The sequence below is a fragment of the Gossypium hirsutum genome, chromosome A12 (genome assembly GCF_007990345.1).
Source record: "Gossypium hirsutum isolate 1008001.06 chromosome A12, Gossypium_hirsutum_v2.1, whole genome shotgun sequence".
NCBI classification, from domain to species: Eukaryota; Viridiplantae; Streptophyta; class Magnoliopsida; order Malvales; family Malvaceae; genus Gossypium; species Gossypium hirsutum.
In genome coordinates this window covers 3629102-3647289 of record NC_053435.1, presented here as the reverse complement: position 1 = coordinate 3647289, position 18188 = coordinate 3629102, and the positions used below count along the sequence as shown (strand labels likewise).

General features: G+C 30.4%; 2 protein-coding genes across 3 annotated transcripts; both read left to right on the top strand.

Annotated features, from left to right (window-relative positions):
- The first annotated feature begins 257 nt into the window (after positions 1-257).
- Positions 258-1799, top strand: LOC107931811 (methylesterase 3). Its single transcript, XM_016863751.2, has 3 exons — positions 258-839; positions 919-1050; positions 1406-1799. The coding sequence occupies exons 1-3, from the start codon at positions 399-401 to the stop codon at positions 1682-1684; spliced, it is 852 nt and encodes a 283-aa protein (XP_016719240.1). The 5' UTR covers positions 258-398; the 3' UTR covers positions 1685-1799.
- Positions 1800-3034: 1235 nt separating this feature from the next.
- LOC107931817 (uncharacterized) lies at positions 3035-6015 on the top strand. Of its 2 annotated transcripts, XM_016863775.2 has the most exons (4): positions 3035-3408; positions 4391-4819; positions 5138-5335; positions 5597-6015. In XM_016863775.2, exons 1-4 carry the CDS (start codon positions 3298-3300, stop codon positions 5612-5614), a joined length of 756 nt encoding a protein of 251 aa, XP_016719264.1. In that variant the 5' UTR covers positions 3035-3297; the 3' UTR covers positions 5615-6015. The 2 variants fall into 2 exon arrangements, with proteins under 2 accessions (XP_016719264.1, XP_016719255.1); XM_016863766.2 differs by lacking the exon at positions 5597-6015 and having other exon boundaries at positions 5138-5381.
- The last annotated feature ends 12173 nt before the right edge of the window (positions 6016-18188 follow it).

Below are 18188 nucleotides of genomic sequence, written 5' to 3'. Positions count from 1 at the left end.
TATAAAAATTTTGTTTATACTTATTTAACTTAATAAATGAACATTATACAAATAATTCACAAACAATTCATTGAATTTCCTGTTTAATTACACCCCGATCTGGAATGTATTTCTCTGGTTTGGAGTCAACCGCCAAATCCAAAGAGAGAAACCCATCCTTGATATCGTTGTTTTGGTCCCGTGCACGTCATTGAAAATGTCATTATCCAGTGTCATGAGGCAGTGGGGAAAAAAAATAAATGACACAAATTATTTATATACCCACCCATATTAATATACTATTTTTTCTAGTAAATTTGTTGTTCCAACTGAAAGATTTATAATATTTCATTCAACCAAAGTTTCAAGTGAAGAGCTTTGTCCATAACCAGATAATACCCAACACCCAACCTAAAAACATGTATCAGATTTGGAAGCTCATGCTCTTAGTTTCACTTTTAATTTGCCACCTTCTATCCAAGGTGCCGGGAACATCATCGGAGCCACCAAAGCACTTTGTGCTGGTTCATGGGTCTTGCCATGGCGCTTGGTCATGGTACAAGGTGGTGCCACTGCTAAAATCAGGTGGCCACAATGTTACCGCCTTAGACCTGGGTGGGTCAGGGGTTGATCCACAGCAAGTCAACACTCTGAGATCGATCTCTGATTACATAAAGCCCTTGAGGGAATTCATGGCATCGTTACCCAATGAAGAAAAAGTGGTGCTTGTTGGTCACAGTTTAGGCGGTTTGGCCATCTCTCAAGCAATGGAAATGTTTCCGGAAAAAATCTCTGTAGCAGTTTTTGTGACAGCCTCCATGCCTGGTCCAATACTCAACGTTTCCATTCTCATTCAGAAGGTACGCATGCAATGATGCAATGATTCATTTTATTATTGAATAAATGATTGAAAAGAAACGAATTTGTTTTTGTTGAAAGGCATTACGTGATCAAGATTCCCAAATGGACAACCATTATACATATAATGATGGGCCTAGCAGCCCTCCAACCACCTTCACTTTTGGTCCAATGTTCCTCTCTTCTAAAGTCTACCAGCTCAGCCCACCTGAGGTACGATACTCACATTACTGCTTCGGCTTCATTGGTCCGGTCTATTCGGTCTGAGTTTGTAATTGGGGTAAAAATTCATATGCTATTTAAAATTTTAGAATTTAGAGATAATAATTTTTTAAAAAATAGAAAATAAAAATAAAAATATGTAAAAAATTAGAAAATAATAAAAAATTATATTTTTTTATTAAATTTGTTGGTGTGAGATTACGAAACTAATTTGATAGTCATGTAACTAAGAAAATGACATTGTAATGAACATAAATTCAATAGAATTCTGTATTATATAAAATACTTGTCACACCTTAAATCTACTTGTAGAATCTAAAAAATGTACAAAAAAAATTAATTGCAGGATTCTGCATTGGCAAGTATGTTGATGAGACCAATACAGTTGTATAGTGCAGAAGACATGTCAAGAGAAATAGTACTCTCTCAGAAGAAATACGGGTCGGTTAATCGGGTTTTTATAATTTCAGAAAAGGATTTGGTCTCCAAGAAGGATTTTGTAGGGTGGATGATTCGGGAAAACCCACCCCATGAATTTGAAGTGGTCAAAGGGTCCGATCATATGGTGATGATGTCCAAGCCTTTCCAACTTTCTAATCTGCTATTATGCTTAGCTAAATACTAAAGTCATTCAATTTGAGACTCTGATAATACAGTCAACGCTAAAAAGATATAATCTATTTATAATATTTTTATTATAAGATTTTAATGTCATTGGTTCAATCAATAAAATACTTAAACTGTTCTATTGTAACATTTAAAATAGTACAACTGACCTTTCACATTTGCAGTCAAGTCACTTTAATTTATAATATTTTTTACTAATTCTTTACTCGACATTCGTACACTGTGACGTGATTAATAAGTTAACTAGTAGTAGCCGATTTAGGTTCTTGAATGAACACATCTTTTTAATTAATCACTTATTCAACAAGTGATTTAGTGGGATTGCAAACCAACATAGGTTTGTAATTAATTTTCAATGTTATCTTTAATTTTTTTTTTAAAAAGCAACATCAATATATAAGTTCCCCTAAAATACTACTATTATTTTATAAAAATATTTTTTTAAAAACTTAAATCATGTCCCATTCAAAGTCGCAAGGGTGATATTAGTTCGGTTCGATCGAGTTTCTTTTGAATTTCTTAAACTTTTCATTATAATCCGGTTTAACTCGGTTTGATTTTCGATTTTTTCATATTATTTTTTTGTTTTGAATTTTTAAATTTATTTTGATAAAATGAGTTTTGTTTTATGATTTTTAAATATTATTTGACAAAATTTTAACTTTTTTTCGTAAATATTAAAAAAAACAATAATTTTCAACAACTTTTAAATTATTTTCATCATTTTAAATATAAAATGGGTAAACTACACCCACGATCACTTTAAAATACTGTTTGCCATACTTTGTTCACTCTATTTTTCTTTAATTTCAAAATGCCACACCAACAAATTTAATAAAAAAATTTAACAACATTAGTAGTTGGATCTAAATTTGGAAATATGAAAAGTAGAGAGACTAAATTCCTTAGAAGTAAAAATATAGAAACTAAATTTCAATTATTCAAATAGTAGAAGGACTTGTAGCATATTATAGAAATCAAAAGTAAAAAAAAAAAGTATTTTGGGTTAATTATAGAGGTCCTTAACTTTGTAAAAAAAAAAATTCACCTGTCAATCACCCTATGAGCTCATGTGTTATGTCAGCAATTTGTTAGTGAATTAACATAATTTTTAGCGATAATTATTGATTCGGATAATTATTTAAATTAGAATAATCAAATTGAGAAAAAATTTAGAAAGACCAAACAAACCTTATTTTAAAGTATAGTTTACTCATATTTTTAATATTTACATAATAAAAAATTAAAATAATTATATATTAAATAAAATAGAATACAGTTCCGCTTTGAGTAACACAGCTTTTGAACTTGCATATCATAAACCGTTCAAAGATAGATTCACCCATGCGTAAAATAGTCACGCTAGTAGCATAGCCTGGCTCTACCTATAAACCCTCCATCTACACGAACGTTTCTTTCTCCTCTATAAGCTCCAAGTAAAGAGAAGAGTCCCAAAGCCCCAACTATCAAAAGATACAATCTTATCCCTCCCACACCCATTCTCCCACTATATCTGCAACAATGGCGATTTTGTGCCCTTCATAAAAAAATTTCCCCTCTGCAAAACATTTACTCATTAATCTCTAGAAAGGGTCTTTGTGATTATCGAAAATGGCAACAATCGCTGCATGTTCTTCTCACTTGTTATCTGCTTCTACCCATTTCCATGGCTTCCCTAAAACCTATCTAAAAATTCATTCCCCTTTTCTTCATAAGCTCAAGGTAAAGCTTTTCTCTTTCTCCTTTTGGGTTGGTTACCAATTAATTCCATACTGAGTATTGGGTTTTATACCTGCTTTTAATTGGGTTGACCTTTTTTTTTGTGAGCTTTTGTCCTGTGTCTTTCTCAGTCTAGGGTAAAATTAGATATTAGAAATGGTTCTTGAATTGCATAATCTTATTGAATGCATCATCATTTACTTGTGAAATCACGCGTCTTCTTGTATCCAATATTCTACAGCTGCTTCACGTTCATTCGCTCAACTAGCTAGCTTTATTCCCATATTACTTTGTATATCGACTAGTCGTAATACTTGCCAAAATAGCTATGGCTCTAGCTAGTGCTTCAAGTTATTCCGCTTGTATTGAGCTTTGGCCGGGCGAGTTGTGTCTTACCTAACTATGTTCATTGTAAAGTATGAAGGTACCGGATGCTAACAGCTTTTAAATTGATAGGTTGTTTTAGGGTTCTTTGTTTGTCAAAAGGAGCATGGGAAGTTATATGTTTATTGCATTTGCACATGTTTTATTTTGTTCAAATAACAGAAGTATTCCAGTTCTTGAATTGTTTCGCCTATCACTTTAAATTTTCCTTGTGATAGTGCTATGTTTTTGTTTCTGCTTTGAGGTATGATTACTTATTGGTATATGAATTTCTTTTTACTGGATTTGTTTGGTGACTTTGCTTAAAATTTTGGTTCTACAATCTATAGTAAGAAGCAGGTACTGTTCTTTTAAAAATAAACTGCCCATTTGAATGTCTGCTTTAATTCTTGTATCCTATCTCTCCTGGACAAGATTATCTTTGGCCAATAATCTTCATGCTGGATTCAACTTTATCAATTTAATTTTGACACATGGAATAATGATGTTTTTTTGTTAAAGTTCAATGGTTGCTTACTAATTTACTTTTGCTTATTTTCACTTTACTTTAAAGACAAGATTATTTATCATACTTTTTTATGTGCTTACTTTGTTGTATCAGGATTCAACTCAGTATCTTGAAGCACACAAATGTGGTTTGAGCATGAAACAAAACCAAGTGATTCTGAATACTAAGCCAAGTATCTGTTCTGCTATAAATATGGCCACAGGCGAGTCTGGTGATCCTGAAAAAGTAAATTTTGACAATATAAAAGAGAAGGCAAGAAGACTGTGGGACAGTTCTCCTCAACCTGTGAAGAGATTTCCTTGGAACAGAGCTTTGGAGAACTTTGTTCAACTCATACTTGATCTTACACTAGCAGTGGTCAAATATCTAAGTGTACCCGTACTGGCAGTTTCATCCCTCAGTGAGATGTCCTACTGTGCGCATCAAAGGAAGTTGACCATCATCCCTGTTCCCCTACTCCTTGGCTTTGTACTCGCCGGGTTTCTGAAAGAAACTGCCTTGGAACTTTCTCTTCTTCTCAAGGTATGTATTTTGTTACTCATGAATAAAGGATGTTGGAAACTTAAACATGCTGGTTGAGCAGACTATTGAAATGCCTTGTCAATATTTATGAAATTGTTTACAGTCACTATGAGAATGCCTTATTTATGTCATTGTTCCTTAGTGTTTCTTGTAACTTTTGAGTCAGAATCTATCACAAAGAGAATGCCTGGACATGTTTATTATTGTTTCCCTTAGTAGAATTATTCAAAATGTCAAATATTGTTGTTATTGACACAGTACATGTGGGATAAAATGTTGGCACATAACATTCTGTCAATCTTTTGGCTTGTTTTTCAGGATGCAGAAGTTCCATGGCACCTGATTGCAATAGCAATATTCTTCACATTGGTCAAACTGCCAGGCCCATATTACCCATACTGGGGGCGGATTTTCATTCCTCACATTGCAAATGGAGCATTATTCAGGACTCTATGGTTTATGTTTTTGTGGTATCGCAGATCCAAAATATCAGGAGCTGAGTTGCCAAATAGTCTGGTAAATGTCAGAGATTCTGAAATTGAATAAGCAGTAATCTCAAGAGGTAAAGGTTTTTGGGTAGTGTGTGTAACATAGAAAATGATCGGTAATTGGTGCAGTTGTCTTTAGCTGTTAGTAATGATAATCTATGTCAAGTTGGTTATTATCATAGACGCCCTTTCTTTTTAATAATTTTCCATTACTATGAGTAATGATGTCTAATTACTGAAGTCATACATGCACTTCTTAGCATAGCTAATGCCTCCCGTCTTATAACAGATTGCATTTTGTGTCTGAGAAACCGGCCAGGACAAGCTGCTTGGGAAAATATATCAGAACTGGAGAAGGCTTCGACAAACCTAACCGGCTGGTGCTTGGGATTTTCAGCTTGAAACTTTCAGCACCAAAAATGCCCCAATCTTTTATTTTTTCTGTGTGCGTGTCTTGTTTCATTTAACCTTGAGTTTTGGGAGAGAAACTGGGGAACTTGCGGCTGTGTAGTCTTCTTTTCTGGACAGAATATCACGAGGATTTGGTCCAAACAGTGGCTAAAAGCTTGCATACAGTGGCAGTAGTGAAAATTTTTAAATACATAAATTACGCTTTCAGTATTTTGTGATAAATGCAAAGTTGGTAAATTTTCTTTTGAAAGCGAACCTTTGACCCTTCTATCTATACGAGCAGCTGGTATTCTGAAACTTGTTTTCGCTATCATGTTGCATGTGAGGTTGGGATAATATTGGATAAAAGATGTGTTGATCTAATTGTAAATGTTACAGATGTGTTGATTTCTTCAACTAATTCCTCTAATCCAATGAAACTAAATTTCAACTTTATGATGTCTGAAACATGATATGAGCATGTCTCATTCTATGTTATTATCACCTATCATTGACTACTAACAACAGGTTTAACATGAGAATGGTCTAGATTCTGAAGAGTACTTATTCTAGGAAGTTGGAGCTTAAGGACATTAATTGTTTTGCCTTATCTATTAGTGGCTTTATATTATGCTGGTGTAATACAGGGTCTGCTGAAAATCTTAGCATTGAATACCATACATACATGTATACCTACTTTTCTGATGATGATTTTGAAGTTAGAAAAACCATCGGCTTATCAGCACTGTGTTTGATTTCTTCCCTACTCTTTGAAAATCTGAAATTGAGCCTGGGCAACATGATAAATGTATTTCACGGGATTTTTGCTCCTCATCTTGACATCGTTCTTTTGAATCATTTCCAATTGTTTCAAAAGGATGACAAGATTCTCTTTCAGCCTCTTAACTATGCGTCACTAAATGCATACAACTGTGGCAGATAAGAAAGTAAGATACTGTAATTGTGATGCTTCATAATTTATATTTTATTAGGCTCAAGGAACAATAGTTGGACTCCTTCAATGGCTTTGCTATCCCGAAGCTTCTAACAAACTCATTTCATCAAAATAAAACAGTGAGTTCTCTTTTAAGCCCATAAGAAGTGGACAATTCTGGTTGATGATGAAATTAGTGTTGTCAACTGGTAATTGTTACTTTATTAACATGTCCTAGAAATGGAAGCAGCATATTTGAGGAAGTTGATTAAAAAACTTTCCGCTATTATCCCTCATGATAGCCTATACCTGTGGCTTTTCCCCCTATGTTTTACCCTCACCATATTTCTTGGTTTGAGTTTTAAGTTTACTTTTTTGTCTCCTTTAGGTTGGGTAGGACTTGGGGGGCCATTATGGTTTAAGAGGGGGGGAAAAAGGTGTTGGGAGTGCGGGGTTTACCTTCTTTACATAGTCCGCATCGGAGGGCACCGCTCGATGTTTTCTTAGACGCAGTAGAAAGTGGAAAGATGAGATGTGGGCATCTAGAAAGCCGGTTTTATTATTTATTTTTTGTTCAGGTTTTTTAGGGACAAACAAGGTGAATTGTTGAGACAGTTTTTGATTAGTGTTATGTATCAATACCAATTGATCTGTTCAAAAACTTGTCATGATTAAGTTAATAAATTTTGATAACAAAAGTCTTTGGTTTTTATTTTAGCTGATTGGACGACAAACAACCATACTTGATATTTAAACTATACATTAGCAATATACCTTGAAGATTGATTTGGATTTGGATAAAGTTAATTGACTTTCTAAGTTTGGCGGATCAGATTGAATCGAGTGAAATTTGGAAGTATATCTTGGAGATTCAACACTTATCCTAAGTTGATTGAGCATATTCTTTATACTTAATATCTTGCTTGTTTGATGGGAAGATTAATTGTAATTAATATAGTATGTTAGCAAGTCTCAATTCTTTATAAACTGAAAAGACTTGTATATGTAATGTACTCAACTGAGAACACTTATTCTTGTTCATTGAAGATCGTTTCTTTTAAGTGCAGTGAGTAAAAATTTTAAAGTGTATTACTTGGTTAAGACCCCGCAGATAATTGATTATCTCTCTAGGTAAGACCCCGCAGATGTAGAAAAATCGAACTGTAATTTGTTAGAATTTGGGTTTGACTTTGGAGTTACAATTATTCATTGTGGAAGGGTAGTTTAGGCTTAAGTCAATAGTTGTACCGAATAAATTGTAGAGTAAAATCATTCTTTGAATGATGTGCCATAGACGTAGGATTGGTGAATTTAAACAGCCTTAATAAATATCATGTGTTGATTCTCTCTTTATTTTGCTCAGTACTACTCTTTGCCTTAAAACTATTTTATCTCGACTTGTGTCGCAAAATCAATTAATTATATTGGATAAACACAAATATATTAATAATATACCCTTTTTAGTATAATCAATTGATTTCTCATTACACCCTGTTATGGTATGTCAGATAATTGGCATGATTCAAGTGACTAAAAAATTATTTAAATAAATTTAAATATTAAATGTAAGGGAAATGTTAAATATTTATAATTTAATACATAAAAAAAATTATTAAGTAGAGTTATATTTTTACCTTCAAATAGTAAGGAATTGAGATATATATCCACTCTCATGTTCGCAAAAGCAGACAACCATTATTTATTTTGCCGATATTATGTCAAGTGGCCCTGCAAAGTGCCTTGTAGAGGAATGCTAGAGTTGCTGCCCCTAGTTGAATGTATTGGCCAAATGAAAATTTGACAATAAACTTGGATACATGCAATGAACCTTTGTTGCTAGAGTTCTCTAGCAACAACGTCATTCCTATAACGTATAACATCTAAGCTCTACTTGACAATTTCATTATCATCGGGTTGATTTTAGTGTTAACAACTATGTGAATTTCACCTTATTCCCATTAAATTTGTTTTCTTCGTTCGGAATAACATTGAACAATTGATGACATAATGGCAACAGGTAAATTGCATTGTATGTGGTTAACAATTGATTGTTAATTTGAAGACTGATCATTAAAACTACATTTTCTAGTATTATAGTAGCTTCTTCGCATGGAAAATAAAAAAGTAGGGTGTTTGACTTCAATTTTCAATTTGGTGTTCACACCAAATGATATCATAAGACCTAATGAATGTTTGATATGTATGCTCTAGTAAAAGAAATAAGCACTAAATTGGGACATTAAAAACTCATGTATAAAATTGAACATTGAAGTCAAACTCAAGTAATTAATTGAGATAAAAAAAACTCAAGTATCAACTTGAAAGAAATACTCAGGTAACAATTACTTGCTTGACATGTATGGAACATCGTATACAACTCATTATATTTGTATTTAATCTTGAAGCCCTACCATTTTCGAAATTATTTTATTATTTTGATAAAAACCTCTAATTTGGTAGAAAATTCCCGGTCTGTAATTTTTGATGGAGAATGAACAGAATATGGCGGAGAATGGGGGCCATCACCGTGGAAATGTTTAAAAAAGAATGCGGCGAACCGATTCCATCCATCATCTGCCACGCACTCTATGTAGGGGCGAGCTTTGTTTTGGGCCTATTCACTTCCTCATTCCTCATTGATTCTAAATTAGTTTCCATATGCAATATATATGACTAAAATACCAACAGTGAATATATGGCTGATGATGCGTAAATCTTGTTTATAATGTTATGGGATTAAAATGGGCAAAGTTTATCTGAAATTAACAATGATGGCATGAAAAAGAAGAGCCAAATTTAAGTTTTTTTGGGGAAGAGATTCAAATTGAAGTGTGGTCCAGTCTGTGTGATGGATTGGTGGATCACAAAGGGAAAAACATTAATCACCAACTGTTGTTGCTCTTAATCATTTTACTACTTAGGAAATGTATGGCTAGTTTAGGTTTTTTTTATTATCTAAATTTTAATTTAGGTGTCAACATATAATATAAGTATATGTTGGATTAGATTATGTTTGATTTTCTTTATGTTTTTAAAAGATTTTTTTATAATTATATTGAATCCTCTTCGGTTAAAACATTGATGCTTTAATAAACATAAAACTTGAGTATAAATTGATAATTTTGAAAACAATATTATATAATAAAAAAATAACTAAAATAATTATGAAATGTGTTTTTTTTTACAATGTTTAAAATTAAGTATAATCCTTCTTTAGTCCTTAAAATAGGAGAATTGATGTATTTCAACACACTCGAATCCACAAGCTCCTACATTAGTAATAATGTTGATACTAATCAAACTAAAACTCAATTGGTATATACATAATACCTGGTTTGGTTACTAGTATAAAAATGAATGTTTGGGGGGTGAGGGCAAAATATTCACCTACTAAGAAGAAGTAAAAAATATGATATTATACTATCTAAATAATAGAATGTATGAAAATTTTATAAAACATATTTAAACATGATTATGTCAGATGTAATAGTGTGTGAGTGGATTCTATGAAGGAGAAAGGAAGAACCAATAATGCCACACAACAACGCCTTTTAAACTAGACAAAGACACCAAAACCCTAAATGACAAAACCAGGCTTAGAAAGAAGGCTAGAAGTTGTTCAGTCTTTGCAACATCTTTTCATTATTTGAAAAGATTCCATCTTGACAAAGGGGAAAAGAAATTTTTTTTTTAAAGTGGGAGAATAACAAAAAAAAATAATGATAATAATGGGGACAAAAGATACCCTACTGAAGAAGGGTCACAAAAATGCCATGAAACAATGGAACTTGTTGTCATTCACGTGAAAGATGCTTTTGAGAGGAAAGGATTTTTTATAAGGAATTTAAGTCTTTTTCCAAAAAAAAAAAAAACTTCTTAAACAAGGTATCTTAAATTGTTCTTCGGATTCAATTTTGTAGGATTTTTTTTTCTAACTTTCTTGAGAGTGAAAGGAAATGGATTAATTCAGTGAATCTCGTGGAAAAATTTGCAGACACACCCACCATTTTCATTACAGTAAAAGATTCTATCTTTGCTTTTAATTGTCGTGGATAAGCACAATTGTTGCCTAGCTAGATTTTGACTATACCAACTTAACATCATACACTCGACTTCTTAAAATTGTTCCAAAAAAAAATTAAGTTCAACACGTATAGTCTTCAATATATATTGTTGATATAAGGAAGAGATAGTGACAGTTAACTTATTGGACGGAGAGTCGTGGAAAGATTAAGATGATTGGAATGCAGATGTTAAAGGATTAGAGAAGAGGGGAGAAGGTTGAAAGTCTAGTTAAAAGAAGATAAGAGTTTAGAGTCTTGGTCTCTGCTGGAAAGCAATGTTGTTTGAATCAAAGTGGTTGGACAAAAATTCAAACTGTTCATTGGTTTGATGAGAGGTATAAAATTTATTGACTCGTGAATTAGTACGGATTAATTGAATTGAATTTTACTTTTTTATATTTTTAATAATTTATTTTCTTTAAATCGACTGGACAAGTCTAAACGAATTGATCATTGATCCGATTAAAAAAAATTTGCCCGAAAGCCTTTATGAGGGTTCTCTAATAGTTACCAAGGTACTAGCTTAGTATTGGTTCTAGATTCTATGCAAGTTAGTTGATCCATTGATGTATTGTTTTTGTAGGTTGTTGTTTAGGCTATCATGTTAAGGGAACGAATATATGTGTCGTGTGAATGGCTTATGTCTTATCCATATTAAGTATGTGGTTCAGATGGCTTGAGCTCACAAGTACCTCAATTTGCAAGTCAGTCCTCCTTCGTAAAAATGAGTTAATTCGCGATGTCACAAGCACGCAAAGTATAAGTATAATATACCTAAAAACATCAAGTACCTTGCAACAGTACAAGTCACATTGCTATATTCAAATAAATCTTCACCACCCCAAATGATAGATACCAGAAGCTCAATGTCTTAGGAGAGCTCACTTTATAACCTCCCTTTTAACTAAGTGGAAATTGATATACTTATACCTTGTGTGGCTATGAACTCACGAGTCAACCCCCTGGAGGATGACCTTACAAATTGAGCACATACGAGCCCAAGATCTTACAAGCCTAAAACCTCGAGAGCATTCAACATGTTTATACAATCAAAACAGAAATTAAAATTAAAGGAGAAGAAATACTCAATTCAAAGATGATACGTTTCCAAAACTTCCAGTTTCAACTAGCCGAAGCAAAATCCATGCAAAGACTTGAAGATTCCATCACTTTTGAGAGTTTACAATTCAAATATAAAAGAAAACAAGCTAGAAATCTAATCAAGAATCAGAAAGTACAAGATAGAAAAAGAAAATTACAAAGGAAAAGTTCAAATTCTGTGCAGGAGTTTAAAAGAAAAGTCCCTAGCTTGGAAAAGAAATAGTCTAACTCCCTCAACTTTTTTAAAACAAAACTATTTATACTAAAAGCTTCAGAGCGGGGAAAAGATGAAATAACCCCTCATTAAAGTTCTAACTTGTTCACTACGTTGTGACTTAAGCTTAGCTATGTTGTGGCGTTACTGCAAAATTCCATAAGTTACCATTAAGTAACCATCAAGTTCACAGCAGTTACCTGCAAAACGTCACGACTTAGCCTCCTCAACATCATGATGTAGCCTCGAAGGTTCAACATGCCCTCCAACGTTGCAGCGTTAAACATGTAATTTATCCGACTTGGCTTCCTTTTAAAATTGACGGTCCGACATCACTTCTATCACGTTGCAACGTCCAACTTGGAGTTTGCATCCTTGCTTCACCAAAATCAAACTACATCACGACATTGGCCCCGAAGTCTGGGCTCCTTCAATACCTCCTACATCCAAATTAATTCTAAGAACCCCTACTTATTTAAATTCTAAAAAGAAATGCATTTCTAAACTATATTATACCCTAAACATTAAAACATCAACTTAACACTAAAACATGAGTAATTTCACTCTTAAACAAGTTAAAACCGAAGTGTAAAAGACCCAAAATGTGGAAGACTTAAGCACATATAGTTATGAGACGTACGTCATGACCCTTTGTTTGTTTAGTGAGCTTAAAGAGAATGTACTGTAGGTTGGGGATGGTTGACAAAAATCAAGTTCTACACTGGGTTGGGGCAAGGGCACCCGACTTGGTAAAGTCGCTCATTTTCTACCGTGCCCCGTTCCCCTCGTTTTAGTTTTTTAACAGTCTTTAAACTCCAACCTTAAGTTCCCATAATCCTAATTCAAGCCTCAAAATACTTAATTAAATATCAAAATCCTATAAAAATAAAGTATAAACTAAATAAAAACTCAAATAAATGTAAACAAGACATAAATCATACATAATAAGCTAACTAGTTTGTATTCACATGCGATGCACAGGGTTGATTGTGTATATTAAATTTATAATATTTTTTATTTAAAATTTTTAAATAATTTCTTCAAAAAATCATTAATAAATTAAAAATGTGATGTAATTACAAAATATTTTTAAAAATATTTAATATTTAAATAATATAAAAAAATATCATGTCCTGAATAATAATATTAATATATTATAATTTAAATAATATTATTAATATTTTTATAGATTATTTGTTTTATATTTTTTAAATTTAATTTTTAATGTTAAAATTATTAATATTCAACTTTTTGTAATTTTGTAATTATCTTTACTCTACTTTAATGAATGAATGTAATTAACTCTTATTATATTTGAAAAAAATAAATTTAATTTAATACATGTTATCAATACGTGTGTTTTTTAAAAAAAATTATATTTTAAGCATAATAATTTAATACTCATTCATTTTAATATTATAAAATTAAATTTTAATTAAATTAAGTAAAATCTTAAAATAAATAGATAATCAATTTAAAATCAACTTTATATTTGACATATGAAAAAATTTAATGAAAATTTTACCCAAAATAAAATGCATGTAGTAACTTCAAAAAATAAAAGGCGAAGAGTAAAAAGAATAATTTACCCAAAATATAAATAAGTACTTCAATTAGATAGTGTCATTAGTAAAAAAAAAACAGATATAATTCATAACTACAATCATTAATTGAAAATTTAATTACTGTAATTATAAATATAAAATATCATAGTATTAAATCCTATTAATGGAAATTATAAAAATAATGAAACATTTAATTAGATATCATGACTTGCATTGGAATCATATTCTGCTTTGACCACTCAAATATTCATTTAGATTGAAGAATAAATTTATTACTATTTCTATGATTGTAACCTTTCCTGGAACTTAATAAATATGATGTTCTACATCTACCTTTTGAGTAGCCTATTCATACACCTCACATCCAATTTTACTCATAAAATATTTGGTCCCACTAAATTTGTCATATTAATTTTATTCTAACTTTTTATTAAATTTTGTTATAAATCAAAATAATTTTAATATATATAATTTATTGTAAATACATTAATAATGAATGTGTATAACTTTATTTTTTTTCATTATTTTTTTAAAATGTAATATTTTATAACTCTTTGATTGATAAAGTTTTGGCTAAAGAAAATGAAAAAAAATTAAAAAAAAAAACACTTTAAATTTACTCTTGTTGTTAGTTGTATGATATTTCCTTCAAGGAGCATAGAATTAGTCCTCCAAGTTGATTCTTGAAATTGGAAATTAAATCTAGAGTTAAAAACTATGACTTTGAAAATTCCAATTGTCAGTAATTATGTGTTCTATCTATTTTTTTTTGTACAAGAAGAGGGCAAAGCACTAATAACAACGCGACTAATGCAACTCAAACTTAGGCCACACCTAAGGTAGTGAACACCCTAACCATCAGACCAACACACGGGGATTCTATTTTTTTTCTAAATCCATAATAAGCAATATATATAATTAACAATCTGATTTAGTATCAAATTATTTACCAAATTAATTAAAAACTAAAGTTATGCTTGTTAAAGTGAAAAATCATTTTTTTACAAATATTAAATTATTTATATAATTTTATTTAATATTATGGTTTTAAAATTTGTATTTTCTATTATTTTTAATGGTATTTAGTTAATTTCTAACTCTAACTTCTTAAAAATATAAACAAATAGGGTTATGTATCGAATTGGATAATTTCAACCTTAAATAAAATAATTAATAGATGTGGAATACCTTTGTTTTAAAAGTTGAAAGCCTTGATTAGAAAATTTGAAGATCAAATTGATAGGGTTTGTAAATGTGAAGGGTTAAATTTATTGAATTATTTAGAATTAATATCAAGCTGATAGAATAAGTAAGTATTGAGGACTAAATGTGTTATTGTACCAATTAGAAAAAGACTTCCGTACATATAATCAAAATATGAACGAATTCAAACTTTAATACCTAAATTTAAAAAAAATAATTTAAAATTAGACAACAAAAACAACAACATTAATATAGTTGGATAACTATTTGTATAATTTACGCTCAATTATTAGCAATTCAATGTAGAGGAAAATCAGACCATGTAAACTCTTGATTCATTTTTCAAAAAAAAAATATAAACACTTTTTTTTTAATAAACGTAAACATTAATGTCCACCAGACTTATAAACACATCTTTAATTTAATTTTCTTATTACAAAATTTAAACTTGCAAAATGATTTAGGGGGGAGTATTCGATATCGAGAATTGAGTAAAAAATTTTCGAGTTAGTCGAGTTGACAAATCCTATTTTAGCAACCGAACTCAATTTGAATTTTTTTCGAATCGAGTCAAAAAATTTCGAGTCAAATCGAGTCGAGTTAACAAATCCTATTATTTATACTTAATGTTGCATTTAGATGGACCGATTATTTAACTAATAGACGAAGTACAAGATTATTTAACTACATGAACAATATAATGATTTAGTTTTTAACTTAATGAGTAAACATTTATCAAAACGACGTAGTTTTATCTTTTCTTATTCGGATTTTCGGATAACTCAAATTGTGTAATTCATATTCGAGTTAAACCGAAAAATTTTATTTTTATTTAAGTTGATCCAAATAACTTCATTAACTCAAATAACTCGAACTATTTAATTCAAAATTTAAATTTTTTATCAAATTTTTCGAATCGAATCGAATTTTGCTCACTCTTAAGATTACTATTACCCAATTAGACCTAAATAAGACTCCATTTCTCATGACTAGTTAATGGGGAAAAGAAAAGAAAATCAATGGCAGATGGATCAAGTTTTAATGATAGTTATGCATTCTTGGGATTAAAAAATATAAGTTATAATTAAAAACAAAATTAAAGATATTTTCTAATTATAACTCAGTTTTCTACTTAAGTCATTATTGTTTAAAATGATTTTGTGACAGTTGTATGGTATAGTAATTAGTGTAGTAAGCATGTTTAAAAAGGAGGAGCAAAGCATGGCATTGTGTTTGAGAATGGAGTGCCATTCGTCCATCTCAGACTCAAATCTAATCATACGTCTCAAACACACTGTTCTCCTATCATTTTGGCACTTAGGAACCCTATTTTTCAATATATTCTTTCCACCTCAGTGGAAGAACATTATTGAAAATATATTTGTTATTATTTTAATTGAATTTGATTGGCTCCCTCTTATAAACCATACGCCTATATTGAACCTCGCGTGGCTCACCAAGTCAGCTGCCTTATGACTGAGGGAAAATGAAGAGGAACTCAGCTCTCAAGTGTAGCCACGTAAAAAATTTTAGTTTCCCTTGGTCGCTAATTATAGCAATTTATTAAAAACTTGAAAACTTGAAAATTGAAGTTAGATTTTTTTAAAACATAAACTGAAAAACGGAAATAAAGAGGGGAGTCGCCACCGATCCTTTTTATAGGTGTGATCGGACACCTAATAAATTTATTTTTAAAACCAAAGAAGGCCGAGTTTAGGTCTACGTTAAAATCAGAGGCAAAGTAGGGCTCGGGAGTCAGTTACGCGCGAGGAAGGTATTAGCACCATCGCGACGCCCAAAATTGGTATCTTTTAAACATGTGTTGTCTTAATTTTCAAAAATGCTAGTTCAATTTAATATTTAGTCATGATTCAATTGAAAAGACAAGAAACCTTAGTTTTTTTTTGGTTTTTTTTAGAAGGATATACCGTTTAAATACGAGCCTAAAAATTCCATCCAACATAGCGATGAAACTTACGGCCTAATGTTAAATCGATACATTGCCTCACTTATTAAAAAACAAGAATAAGATTTTCGAAATAATGCTAAACAAATTGATGTGAAATGAAAATAAATAAAGGAACCAGAAATACATTGAAGCAAATAACGAGTATGACAGTAATATAAGAAAACAATAACAATGCATGCAAGATGAAATGTAATAATAGTATCAAATACGAGAAAACAATGAATATACATATATATAAAAAATGATATTAAGAGTATATACGTGATATATTTTTGTACACACCTATATATAAGTAGTAATAATGTTAGAAATATATTATATATATATATTATTTGAACTATATATATGAAATGAAAAATATATAACTAGTAATGTTAAAGTATATACATAATAATAAATGTTGAAAGATGTATGTACATAGCGTATATAAGAAATATATATATATACATAATATATTTAAAATGAACATATACAATATACATATATAATAAAATACATGAATACTATGATATTTTAAAAGAACATATATAAATAATAAGAAAAATATTATAATAAGTACTAAAAATATCTATATATATACATGCATAATAATGAATAATACGATATACAAAAATAATACTAATAAAAAGTATATATGTACGTGTAATGAAATATATGTACTAATATTAATAATGAATATAAACAATATATACATAGTATGTTATGAAATAAGACATAGATATATAAAGCATGGTACTAAAATATACATATAATATATAAGAATATATATGTAATAAAGTATTAAAAAATTTGTACATGATATATATAATAATATGATGTTAAGAATATGCATGTGGAATATAATATTAAAAGTATGTATATATATATAAAATAAAAATGTATATATATAATATAGTATTAGAATATATGCATAATATATTAAAGAGTAATAATGCTATAAACAACTAGTAATAATACCTCATAAATATATATACGTATTAAAAATATACATAATAATAATATATACATACAAAGTACACTAATATTTAAAAATAATAATAATAGTAAACATAATATTAATGTTAAATAAAACTAATATTAAAAATTTAATTTGAGAGCAAGAATGACAAAAAGGACTAAATTCGAATTAAAAACAAAGTTTTGGGCAAATTTTAAAATAAAAGATAAACCAGAGGATTTATTTGAATGCGCTTGCAAACAGTGGGGGCCAAAAAAGTAATTTTCCTCAAGCCTTTAAAACGCTGCGCTTGGCCAGGGACTAAATGGAGAAGCGCGACAAAGTTCAGGGCCAATTCATAAATACATATAAACCTGATTTAAAACATCAAAAATGCGGAAGGACTTATTGCGCAAATAACCCCTTAGAGAAAAAACGCGCGGATCCTTGTCCGGAGCGGGTCGGATCGAGTCGGGTTAGGCTTAAACGACGTCGTTTTGGGGC

Coding starts and splice junctions, on each gene's coding strand:
- LOC107931811 (XM_016863751.2), top strand. CDS start 399: ATGTATCAGATTTGGAAGCTCATGCTCTTAGTTTCACTTTTAATTTGC. Junction 840..918: donor TTTCCATTCTCATTCAGAAG/GTACGCATGCAA, acceptor TTTTGTTGAAAG/GCATTACGTGATCAAGATTC. Junction 1,051..1,405: donor ACCAGCTCAGCCCACCTGAG/GTACGATACTCA, acceptor AATTAATTGCAG/GATTCTGCATTGGCAAGTAT.
- LOC107931817 (XM_016863766.2), top strand. CDS start 3,298: ATGGCAACAATCGCTGCATGTTCTTCTCACTTGTTATCTGCTTCTACC. Junction 3,409..4,390: donor CTTTTCTTCATAAGCTCAAG/GTAAAGCTTTTC, acceptor TTGTTGTATCAG/GATTCAACTCAGTATCTTGA. Junction 4,820..5,137: donor AACTTTCTCTTCTTCTCAAG/GTATGTATTTTG, acceptor CTTGTTTTTCAG/GATGCAGAAGTTCCATGGCA.